The sequence below is a fragment of the Aquarana catesbeiana genome, linkage group LG01 (genome assembly GCF_042186555.1).
Source record: "Aquarana catesbeiana isolate 2022-GZ linkage group LG01, ASM4218655v1, whole genome shotgun sequence".
NCBI lineage: Eukaryota > Metazoa > Chordata > Amphibia > Anura > Ranidae > Aquarana > Aquarana catesbeiana.
The window spans coordinates 728,599,325-728,611,770 of NC_133324.1; the positions used below are offsets into that span (position 1 = coordinate 728,599,325).

Genomic DNA, 12,446 nt, shown 5'->3' on the forward strand with positions numbered 1-12,446 from the left:
CTGTATACTTGTGACTAAGCTGTTGAATAGTCACAGTGAAGAGGCTGGCTATTGACATATTTTTTAGCTAGTGATTAATGTAATGGTGATCACAACACTGCTTTGTCAAAAAAAATTATTTGCTTTCATCCCTTACTATTATTGTGCCAGAGCTGGTTTCCACAGTAAAAGGTACAAATGCTGTGATACCATTCTCAAGGATGCTACTAGTGGCATAAGCAACCAATCCTCACAGAAGAAGCATAAGAGAGACTGGGAAGGTTCATCTGTCTCCAGCAATTAAAAATGTGCCTTTTCATTACACCACTATCACAAGATCCATGTCCAGATTCCTTAAGCTTGGCTCCAAATCCATTCGCAAGGTCTGGGTCTCAAGGTCTGCCAGACCCTCAGACAAACCTTCCTTTTCTTGAAGCTGTGCCCCCCCACACTGAGACCACTAGGGTGCGGGAAATTATTTGCAGGGACTGCAAGGTATAATTCTGCTTTCTGACCCCTCTTTGGTTTATCCCCAATTGTCCTTTGTCACTGCACATATTGATGTCCATTAAGCCCACTCAGGTCCTCAGGATTAACGTGCCATTTCCACTGAATTTCTGTTGTAGAATGGTTGCAGGGTTTTACTCCAACCTATTCAGTTCTCAGACCGAAAGGGGGTATCTGCTCTATCTTGGATCTTAATGAATGTCTTCATTCGGGTTTAGAAACTCCTCATGGAATCTACTAGGTCTGTGCCTCTCTTTTTACCGGGGAGGGAGACTTTCTGGCTTCCATAGATGACATGGAGGCCTACCTGCATGTAATAATTTAGTGCATTAGCCCTCCTTATGCTTTGCTGTGGGTCTCCTGCACTTTTCTGTGGCCCCCCATGCAGCCTCTCTTCTGCACCTTGGACAAATCTGTTGCACTGGTAAAGAATCCTGGGCACTTTATTGCAGGGAACTTGGTCTTTAGAGGAATTTCATCTCCTGATCAACATCCTGCAGTGTTAAGTGATTTTTGGAGGTCTCTGCAGCTTTGGATCATCCTGCTGTAGGGGAATTTGATCTGGATTCAGTAGCACAGCAGTGGCATACATTTCACACAGGGAGGAATGTGAAGTCCGGTGTTCCAGCTTTGTCTGTTTCCATCTCAGGTGTGTGGACATTTGGCAGCATTTGGACCCAGGGGAGTAGTTCATGCACCCAGGAGTGTTCTAAGACCTATGACACAGGTGGGGAACACCTAATGTTGATTTCCTGGCCTCCAGTTTCAACCGCTAGCTAGGTTTTTCTTTATATAGTTTGATCCTGTAGTGGAAGCAATGGTGGCTCAATACACCGTGATCTATGCCTTTCCTTTCTTGAAACTTTTTTTAATTTTCAGCCCAGGATCGAGATGAATAGCGTTTGGTGATCATCTGGATTCCAACTTTGTGAATGTGGTACTGTGACAGTATGACGCCTAGCAGATGCTTTATGTGCTATACCGTATCATCTGGATCTTCTGTCCCAAGTACTGATTTGCGATCATGCTTTCTTTAGCGTACATCACGGGACACAGAGCCACAGTAATAACTGTATGGGTTATATGGCACCTTTAGGTGATGGACACTGGCACACCCTAAACAGGAAGTTCAATTCCCCATATAACCCCTCCCCTTACCGGAGTACCTCAGTTTTTTCGCCAGTGTCTTAGGTGTTGGTCACGAGTAAAGATGTGCTGTGCTGAGCTCCGCTGGAATATTCCTTACTGGGGCAAGCCACGCAACCAGATCCATTCAAAGTGTCTTTTCCAGGCCGAATTGAATGGTACCCAGGCCTCGTGTCCGAGGAAACGAGGTTTTACCTGTAACGCTTCTCTTTTTAGAGAGCTTTTTAGAGACCCCGGGATCCAGTATTTGTTTTTTTCACCAATATTCCTGGCGGTGTGCTTTTTACAGGTCCAGGGCTGTGGATCTCCCCGATAAAAGGGGTCCCCAGTCCCTGAAGGTTTTCTAATGGAGCCCACCATGAGAGGTGAAGATTGGGTCTGTTACCACAGAAACCTGCAGCTGGATAAGGTAAGGGAGATTCTAAGAAATGTTTCTAATTCTTGTGGGCTTTCTCCTATAAAGTAAATGTTGCTATGCCTATAGTCACCACCGGGGGCTGTCAAGAGCACGTACCTGTTAATGCTTGTCAGTCTCGCCTCTGTTTCAAGCTGCATGCTTCCTCCTGGCCCTAGCTCCAGGTAAAGTTGTGGGAAAGGGGGTTTTCTTCTCCCAGGAATGTCCCCCCACCTGGATAGCTTCCTCCAGGCAGAGGGAGCATGGCGCTACACGGCAGTGTACTGCGCCGCTCCCGCCGCCATTACGGCGGTTCCCTTCGGTAGCTCTCCTTCTCTCTTCCTCCTTCATGCGGTCCGGTCTGGATCGGAGCCCGCTTTGCGCAGGGAAACAATCTAGTTTAAAATAGGTGGAGGGGGGCGCTGTGGGTGGTCTAAAGAAGGGGGCGGGGCTTAGCAGCGTTGGCGCGAATCGAGCGTCCACAACGCGGGCTGCATAGTTATAAAATGCACCTTTTTCAGGTGCATACAGCTAGGAGGGACACAGTGGACAGATGGCATGTAAGTGGGTGACACAGGCATTCCCAGGCACATTTTACTTTAAGCATCAGGCTGAGTTTAATAGCAGCGACAGTTGCCTGACTATTGCTCAGCAGTGGGTGCATTTGTTTTGTGGTACCTCTGCTTTTGTGCTCAGCACTATGACCAGAGGAGGTGGTTCAAATGCCACAAAGACCAGGGACACTAAGGGGTCGCCCTCAGGTCCTGAGGACCCTCCCTCTCCGACACCATCCCATTCTAAAAAGGCTGGTTAGATTGAGCCATCAGGGGCTGCAATTGCTTCCAACACTTCAGCCCCTGTCTATATAACTGAGCAGGTTTTCTCCTCAGCTATGAGTGGTTTAGAGGAAAGATTAGCGGCTTTAATTGCATCTTCACAAAGTGGAAGAAAATGCATTAGGTCCCCTTCTACCACCCAGGATCCTCAAACGGGGGAACTGTGGAAAGGGGGTAGATGAATCACCCTCAGGGGACCATGAACAGGCTGATGACTCCTCTTCCGAGGAATCAAGTGGGGAAGGATCTTCTTCAGCTTCACATGCTGAGAAGTTGCTGGTGCATTTTCTTACTGAAATGGTCCGTTCCACATTTTAAGCTACCCTTAATGGAGTTGGTTGAAGAGCCCACTTCCTGTTTGGGTTCACTCAAGCCTTGCGTGCCTTTCCTGTCCATTCATTACTAGAAAAGCTTATGTATTCTGAGTGGAATCACCCAGATAAGCACTTTTTCCCTCCCAAAAAGTTTCCAAAAATGTACTAAGGGGGAGTATACCGACAATTGATGCTGCTATATCCTCTGTGAATAAAAGTTAAATTTGTTCGGTAGACAATGCTTAGGGAACAAACTGATAAATTGGGATTCAAAAAAAAAATAAATTAAAAAAAAAAAATATATATATATATATATATATATATATATATATATATATATATATATATATATATATATATATATATATATATATATATATTTTTTTGAATATATAAAATATAATATAATTTTTTCCCCTGGCAGGTTCAGTGGCTCAACCTGCAGTGGCGGCAATTGGGATATGTCAGTCCTTGAGAGACCAGTTGAAACAGGTACTCAAGGTGGTCCCTGAACAGCAGGCCCAGGAATTAGCTGAGCTGCCAGCGGCTTTGTGCTTTGCAATTGACGCAATTAGAGATTCTATTCTTCAAACCTCTCGCCTTGCGTTTGGGTTGGTGCATATGTCTAGAATCTTATGGTTGAAAAGTTGGTCAGCTGAAGCGCCATGCAGAACGCTAAAGCCTCTTTATGAAGGGGCGCCCCCAGTCGCTCGAGTGGGGTGGAGGACTTCTGCAGTTCTCAAAGGTCTGGCAGGAACAATTTCAGGACAGCTGGGTTGTCTCCACAAAAGCTCTAGGTTACAAACTAGTGTTCCGAGAATTCCCGTCTCCTCGTTTCCACAAGTCAAATGTCCCCAAAGATCCAGAGAAAAAAGTCTCTTTCTAGCGTTAGACCGACTTTTGACACAAAAAGTGATCATGATGGTCCCCCTGGAAGAGTGGGGGGTCAGGATTTTATTCGAACCTTTTTCATGTTACCAAAACCAGAGACTGCTGCAAAACAGTATCCTATTGGCCTGGAACAAAAAGATTCGGGCACTAGATTTTCCAATGCGTTTGTTGCCAAAGGTGCGCCATAGCCTCAGTTGGTGGAGGATATCTGAGAATCTGCAGAAGGGGAAATCCTCACTGGTTACCTGGAAGGTGGTAACAACAGATGCAAGCCTTTCAGGTTGGGGAGCAGTCCTGGAAGAAGCGTCTGTCCAAGGGAAATGGTCCAGAACCGAAAGGACCTCGCCCATCAACATTCTAGAGATTCGGGCAGCGCGTTTAGCCCTAAGGGCATGGATGTTCAGGTTGCAGAATTCTCCTGTCAGGATTCAATCCGACAATGCCACAGCAGTGGCTTATATCAATCGCCAAGGGGGCACCAGAAGTCGGGCAGCCCAGGCAGAGGTAAATCATATCCTAACCTGGGCAGAAGAATATGTACCGTGCATTTCGGCAAACTTCATTCTAGGGATAGAGAACTGGCAGGGAGACTACTTAAGTTACCAGCAGTTGTTCCCGGGGGAGTGGTCCCCTTACCCCGACATCTTCTGCTGGCTATATTCCAAAGATGGGGGATCCCGGATGTAGATCTGTTTGCATCCAGGTTCAACAACAAAGTCGACAACTTTGTGTCAAGAACAAGGGATCCACTCGCATGCGGAACAGATGCGTTGGTGACCCCGTGGGATCAGTTCTCACTGATTTATGCATTCCCTCCTATTCTGCTGCTGCCTCGACTTCTTTGCAGGATCATGCGAGAAAGGAAGTTGGTAGTTCTTGTGGCCCAGAAGATCTTGGTATGCAGAAATAGTAAAGATGGCGGTAGGGGACCCATGGACCCTACCACCATGTCCAGATCTACTATCGCAGGGACCAGTGTTCTATCCTACTTTACAAACGCTAAATTTAACGGTTTGGCTATTGAAACCCACATTCTAAAGAATCGTGGGCTTTCAGGCTCAGTGATACTTACCTTGATTAATGCAAGGAAGCCAGCTTCCAGAGTCATTTATTATAGTCTGGAAGGCATATGTTTCTTGGTGTGAATCCCAGGGGTTTGCATCCTAGGAAGTATGTCATAAGTAGAATTCTTGCCTTTCTGCAAATGGGGCTAGAGATGAAGCTGGCCTTGAGTATTATCAAGGGCCAGGTCTCTGCCTTATCAGTATTGTTTCAACGTCCACTGGCTTCACATTCTTTGATCCAAAGCTTTATACAGGGGGTAACGCGGCTAAATCCACCGGTTATAGCACCCCTGAACCCTTGGGACTTGAATTTTAATTCTGTCGGCATTACAGAAACAGCCTTTTGAGCCGATACGACATATTCCTTTGGTCCTTTTGACAAGGAAGCTAGTTTTTCTGGTAGCCATTTCTTCTGCAAGAAAGGGTATCAGAGCTGGCGACTCTTTTTTGTAAAGAACCATATTTAATCGTTCACAATGATAGAGTGGTATTGCGCCCTCATCCTAGCTTTCTGCCAAAGGTGGTTTCAGGTTTTCACCTAAACCAGGATATTGTTTTACCTTCTTTTTTCCAGAACCTTGTTCTAAGGAAGAAAAAGTAACTACACTCTTTGGATGTAGTGAGAGCAGTCGAGATCTATTTGAAGGCGACTGCTCAGATTATGAATACAGATGTTTTGTTCGTGTTGCCTGAAGGTCCTAGGAAAGGACTGGCAGCATCAAAATCCACGATTGCCAAATGGATTCGGCAGGTAATTTATTCAAGCTTATGGCTTGAAGAGGAAGGTTCCACCTTTCCAGGTTAAAGCGCATACCACCAGGGCTGTTAGTGATTCGTGGGCAGTGCATCACCAAGCCTCCATGACTCAAATCTGCAAGGGCGCAATCTGGTCTTCGGCCCTTACTTTCACCATATTCTATCAGGTGGATGTAAGAAGGCATGAGGATATTGCAAAAAATGTGGGAAAGGTCAATAGGTAGCCCCAGGAAACAATCAAAAGGAGATAAACCACGGTCTAATTAAAGTCTAATTAATAGAAGCTTTATTGGTGAAATACAAAAATCCAATCACTTGGATTGGGGGGGGGGGGTTATTTTTTATTTCTCACACTTTAACCACTGATCTAAAGGGCACTTTCACGCCCTTCCTGCCCAGGCCATTCTTCAGCTTTCAGAGCTGTCACACTTTGAATGACAAATGCACGGTCATGTAACACTGTAACCATGTGAAATTTTTATAATTTTCTTCACACAAAATAGAGCTTTCTTTCGGTGGTATTAAATCACTGCTGGGATTTTTATTTTTTTCCTATATGAAAAAAACAAAACAAAAACGTTGAATGAAAAAAATTTTTTTCTTAGTTTCTGTCAGTAAATTTGGTAAATAAGTAATTTTTCTCCACTGGTGTGCGCTGATGAGGCGGCACTGATGGCCACTGATTAGGTGGCACTGATGAGGAAGCACTAATATTCTGCACTGGTGGGTGGCACTGATAGGTGGCACCAGTGTGCACTGATGGGCCCTGATAGCCGGAACTTAATGGGCATTACTGATAGGTGACACTGAAAGCCAGCACTGACTGGCATCACTAATGGGCACTGATATCCTGGCTGTGGTGGGCATTGATTGCTGGCACTGGTTAGCATGGGTTTGCTGGCACTCTAATGTAATCAGGGCACTAATCATCAGTGCCCTGATTAGATCTCTCACTGTCCCCTGCGAGGAAATGCTGCTGATTGGCTCTCCTCGCCACACTGTGTGAGGCGAGGAGAACCGATTACCGGCACTTCCTTGTTTACATGTGACCAGCTGTGATTGGACACAGGATCACACGATTAAAGAGCCGCGTCGGTGGCACTTTACAGAGATCGGGGTCGTGACATGTCCTAGCAACATGGCACGTTCGCTGCGCTCCTCCGCGGGCACACAGGAGCGGCCGTTCGGGTGAGACGTCCACCCAGAACAAGAGCCGCACCGTCCCGCCGTCATTTGAAGGTGGGCAGGCGGCAAGTGGTTAAAAATTTGCTAGTGCTCAGAACCCATGATATGTAAAGAGTATTAGTCGGTCTGCATTGATAAACTGGAGCAGTCCAGCCCATATCTTTCCTGTAAAGGGACGGGGGAAAAAAATGCATGTTTTCTGCAATGCAAACATGCTTTATTGTAAACATACAAAACAGTACATACAAATTTCCAGCGACAAAGTTTGGCGCATGTGCATATGACCTTTTTTTTTTCTTTTTTCTTTTCATTTTTTAGAGGTCTCATTTTAGAATAGTAATAGTCTTCTTTTTTTTTTTTTTTTTTTATTTATTTCTAAACAGGAACTGGCAAAACTACCTTTATTCGAATGCTTGCTGGTAGGCTGAAACCAGATGAAGGAGGTAATATCAAAGTTTCCTTTCATACTGTATTTAAAGTGCTCATAAGCTGGAAAGAGTTTTTGGCATATATAGGTATGCTTCATCCCCTGCCTCTCAGCTTAGATTGGTAAAAGAACAGAGAGCTCCTGGTCTTACTGCCATAAGTAAAGTACTCCTGCCCTGTTTAGACTTCTGAGTTCAGGGCTGTACATGTTACATGCTTTGCTGGTATTTTTCCATATGCACGAAGAGAAAATGATTGTCAAAGTTTTTCTCTTTTTACAAGTATATATAAAAAATTGCAAATTTAAATCTGTGTTGTAGCAATACACACCAAACTGAGCATGTGCAGAGTGTAACCCATGTACTATCAGCAGATGGGTTGGGGACAGTAAAGGAAGGGGAGGATCAGAGAAGACAGAATCAAACAGCCTTTTTATACAATGCGGCAGATTAACCCTTTAGGTTTCACAATGAGTATAACAAGCATGCTTTACTGCATATAGACTGATTTTACTGTTGTGGGTTTAGTAACACTTTAAGTTTACTGATGAGCATTAGGGCAAGAGAATGCTAAGTAATACCAGCTGTAGTTTATATTGATGTAAAAATGGCTTGACAGATTATATGAATTGAATGTGCTTTCATGTATTTTCATTACAGGTGACGTACCATTCCTTAATGTGAGCTACAAACCACAGAAAATCAGTCCTAAGTCAGTAGTACGTATACACCTAAAATGGGTCACTTTGTATATGGGCAATACGTTTCCTGTAGTGTATTATTATTATTATGATTTGATGCATTCAGAAACTTCCAATAACCTAGTATGATAGATTGTAAATTTGCATATAATAAAGTCAAAATGGTAACCTGCCCTAGTAATACAGTTTCATCTGGCCTTATGTGAGCTCCAACCAGAACCTTTCCCCACTCATACCCAGCCACTGGAACTCTGCCGGTCGTACTCCACCAATGCATGCTGAATAAAAAGGCAGTCATTTTCTATTCTTTAATTTGCCGCAGGTCACATAATATAAAGCTTGAGGTCCACTTTAAGGTGGAAGCATAGGCATAGACTGCAAAATATAGTGATGATTTAATATTGGTCTCTTTCCTGCTATGATTACAGTAAAGCCCAGTTTGATTGTTTCTATGAATTACTAATCTTTACACAAAATAAGATCGAAAGTGGTATAGAAAAAACACAAATTGGTCAGTGCATGTTCTTATACTAATATTTTGTTACAAACAGGGAAGTGTCCGCCAACTGCTACATGAGAAGATTAGAGATGCCTACACCCATCCTCAGTTTGTAACCGATGTGATGAAACCAATGCAAATTGAAAATATTATTGATCAAGAGGTATTCTACTTTCATCCTTAAAATTGAAACAAATTGCCTTACACAGAGTAAAACTGTAATATATATAGATTTTTTTTTTTTTTTTTTTTTTTTTTATATGACGTGGATAAAAACAATAGTGAGAATAGGAAACGGTGTGCAAAATCCGCAGTTTGCCTTTTCAGGCACCACTTGCTCTAGGAACATTAATCTGTAATTCTGTAGTGAACTAGCAGTGCACATGTGTGTGCACTACTAGCTATCTAACTAAACTGTCATTCATAGATGCATGTCTTAGATCAGGGGCCCTTTTTATACTGATCAGTTTATGATGTACTTTTGGTGCTTAACAATAAGAACAAAAATGCATGAAAAATTATATCCCTGTATATTGAACTCCTTTACACCAATGAGCTATGGGTGCGGTGCATTTTTAAAAGTCCTACATGCTTCATTTTTGGTGCAACAAAGACGCACCTTGATATTGAATGGAAAATAATAATTCACCTGCAGTGCATTTTTGGTGCGTTTTAAAGTCACATGTCCAAGGTTCAAAGGGATATGCTGGAATTGGGAATCCGGAAAATGTGGCAAAAATGCATTGAAAGCGCATCAAAAACGCGATATGGGTTTTTGCTTGCCCCAGTGTAAAAGGGCCCGAACTATTGAAAAGCAATTAGCGAGGTTCCTGGAAAGAATCTCAACATTTTGTTTTGGGTATCTAATTTTTTAACAGATTTTCCCGCTTAATGACCAGGCTATTCTTTGCGATGCGATACTGCGTCACTTTAACTGACAATTGTGCGAGGAAAAAAAAACGTTTACTTTTTGCTATAATATCCAAAAAAAATAGAAGAAAAAAATTTTTTCATCAGTTTAGGCCGATATATATTCTACATATTTTTGGTAAAAAAATTGCAATATGCGTATAGTGATTGATTGGTTTGGGCAAAAGTTATAGTGTCTGCAAATTAGGGGATATATTTATGACATTTTTTATTTATTTCTTTTTTTTTTTTGGTACTAGTAATGGCAGCGATCTGCGATTTTTGGCGGGACTGCAGCGGACAGATTGGACAATTTTGACTTTTTTTGGGGACCATTGACACTTGTACAGCGATCCGTTCTATAAAAATGCACGGATTACTGTGTAACTGTCGCTGGTAGGGAATGGGTTAACACCAAGGGCAATCAAGGGGTTAAATGTGTTCCCTCATGTGTGTTTCTAACTGGGGGGGTGTGGGGGTGCGACTGACTGAGGAGGAGACAGATCGCTGTTTCCTATTTAGTAGGAACAGCAGATCTCTCTCCTCTCCTGTCAGAACGGGGATCTGTGTGTTTTACATACACAGATCCCCGTTCTGGCTCTCGTGCCCGCGGGTGGCCGGTGGACATCGCGGCCACGCGCAGAAGGTCACCCGCTGTGCAGCGCCTGCCTATCGCCCTTAAAGGTGCCGATGTACACCTACAGCGGTTCGCGGGATCATGTCGACCTGCCGCAATATAATGGCGACTGGTCAGCAAGTGGTTAAATAACCTCCAGTCATGGAGGGATTAATGTATGTTTGATATAGTTTATACCCCAAATATTGAACATTCTTTGAGAGTTGTTTGATTATGCTTAACAGGTGCAGACATTGTCTGGAGGTGAGTTGCAACGTGTGGCTTTGGCACTGTGTTTGGGTAAACCTGCCGATGTGTACCTAATTGATGAGCCTTCAGCATATTTGGATTCTGAACAACGTCTCATGGCCGCCAGAGTCATCAAACGGTAGTGTGCTTTTTTTGTTTGTTTTTTGTTTTTTTTTGCATCTTCATGTATTGAGGAAATATGTTCTTCAAACTTTAAACTAATGGCTTTTCTCATTGTAGATTCATTCTTCATGCCAAAAAGACAGCATTTATTGTGGAGCACGATTTTATTATGGCCACTTATCTTGCTGACCGTGTTATCGTCTTTGATGGCATCCCATCTAGGGATACAGTTGCAAACAGGTATCCTTTTTATACCTCTATGAAAATGTGCAAATGAGCCAAACACCAGAAAAAAATTACAAAGAACCTGTACCCAATGTTATGCTGTGAGGAATCAAACAGTACAATTAAAAAAGCCTCACTGAAAGGCAGAATTTACTTTATTTAAAAATAGAATCACACCTTTTTTTATTTTTTCCCTCATTTCTTTTCTCTTGTTTTTGCCCTGTAACACCCCATGTTATGATTTGTGATTTCTATAACCTTGGAAATGCCTTCTCAGTTATTAGAACAGTGTGTGTATGACTTGCAAATCAGTTTGTGACTTTAATTGGGTTTTATATGTAGGATGTTTCTGTGATATAAATAAATGATTCCTGTTTCACATCTGGCCAGGAAAGGTTTTGGACTGCTATTACCAGATCAGTGATTCCATTTTGGATTTGGGGAGGAAATTCTTAATTTAAAGTGGATGTAAACCCGAAAAAATTTTATTTTTTTTTTTTTTTTATATATCATACTGTAGAGTATAAGATTTCCTATCATTTGAGCCCAGTCTTGCCACACAGAGTTAATCCATCTCTGAGCAATCCCCTTTTATTGTTCAGTGAGACAATTCTTGACAAAATGAGAAAAAACTTTGTCAAATCCTCCCCCTTGCTGTGAGTGACAGGTTATTTGCATCTCGTGCTTCAGCCTAAGAGACATGCAGTATTTTTAAATTCCCTCCCCCACTGCTTTCTTCAGCAGCTCTGCAAGGATTGGCTGTTCCACACCTCACCATGATTTGGCATGCTGAAATCATGTGGTTACTTTCCTGTCTTTTCACTGGATGTTAGAGATCATAGCAGAAGTTCAGTGAAAGAAATATACACAAGAGAAAATGCATATTGACAAGGGGAGTGTAGAGGTGGGCGGGGAGTCTACTGACATCACGACTCCACCCTCCGAGCTCCAGGCAACAGACCCGCCCACAGAATGTGCAGTTTTTCGGGTCTCATAACAGACAGAGGGGAGACATTTGACAGGTAAAGATACATGCAGGAGGCATGTATATCCTTATAGATAACCCCTATGGCAGTAGTTTAGAAAGGATGACATTGGGTTTACATCCACTTTAATCTTTTTTACATCAACATTCAAAATCTGCTTTTCCTGTAGCTTCATATCATTTGGAGAATTTTCTTAAGTTCTGTTTTGAGAATAAAGTGTACTTAAAGACAAAATTAAAAAATTGTAAAACCTTGCATTTTAAATGCATCCAGGGAAGATGCATCCTAAATTTAGCTGGTTACTGACATTAAGATAGTTCCATTGTACAGTGCATGTGGAAAGTATTCACAGCACTTAACATTTTCCACATTTTGTTATGTTACAGCCTTATTCCAAAATGGATTAAATTCATTATTTTTTTTTTCATACATCATGGGACACAGAGTTAAGCTAATATTCATTACCTACTGGGGGTTATACTTCATCTCCAGGTGAATGGACGCTGGTAGACCAAAGGTGTTTAGACAGGAAGTGATCCCCCTATATAACCCCTCCCATACAGGAAGTACTTCAGTTTTTTACCAGTGTCTGTAAGGTGGATGGCACGGTTGTTTGAGCTCTCTGAGCTCCAGGTCTCTAG

At 42.6% G+C, this 12,446-nt stretch overlaps 1 protein-coding gene across 2 annotated transcripts in view; it reads left to right on the plus strand.

The window, feature by feature from the left end:
* Window positions 1-12,446, plus strand: part of ABCE1 (ATP binding cassette subfamily E member 1) — an 84,809-nt gene that overhangs the window by 45,767 nt on the left and 26,596 nt on the right. For both annotated transcript variants that reach the window (XM_073604468.1, XM_073604477.1), the window contains 5 exons: window positions 7,456-7,515; window positions 8,158-8,216; window positions 8,750-8,860; window positions 10,468-10,610; window positions 10,712-10,834. In XM_073604468.1, the coding sequence (XP_073460569.1) occupies window positions 7,456-7,515; window positions 8,158-8,216; window positions 8,750-8,860; window positions 10,468-10,610; window positions 10,712-10,834 (496 nt within the window). The remainder of the gene's footprint in view (window positions 1-7,455; window positions 7,516-8,157; window positions 8,217-8,749; window positions 8,861-10,467; window positions 10,611-10,711; window positions 10,835-12,446) is intronic.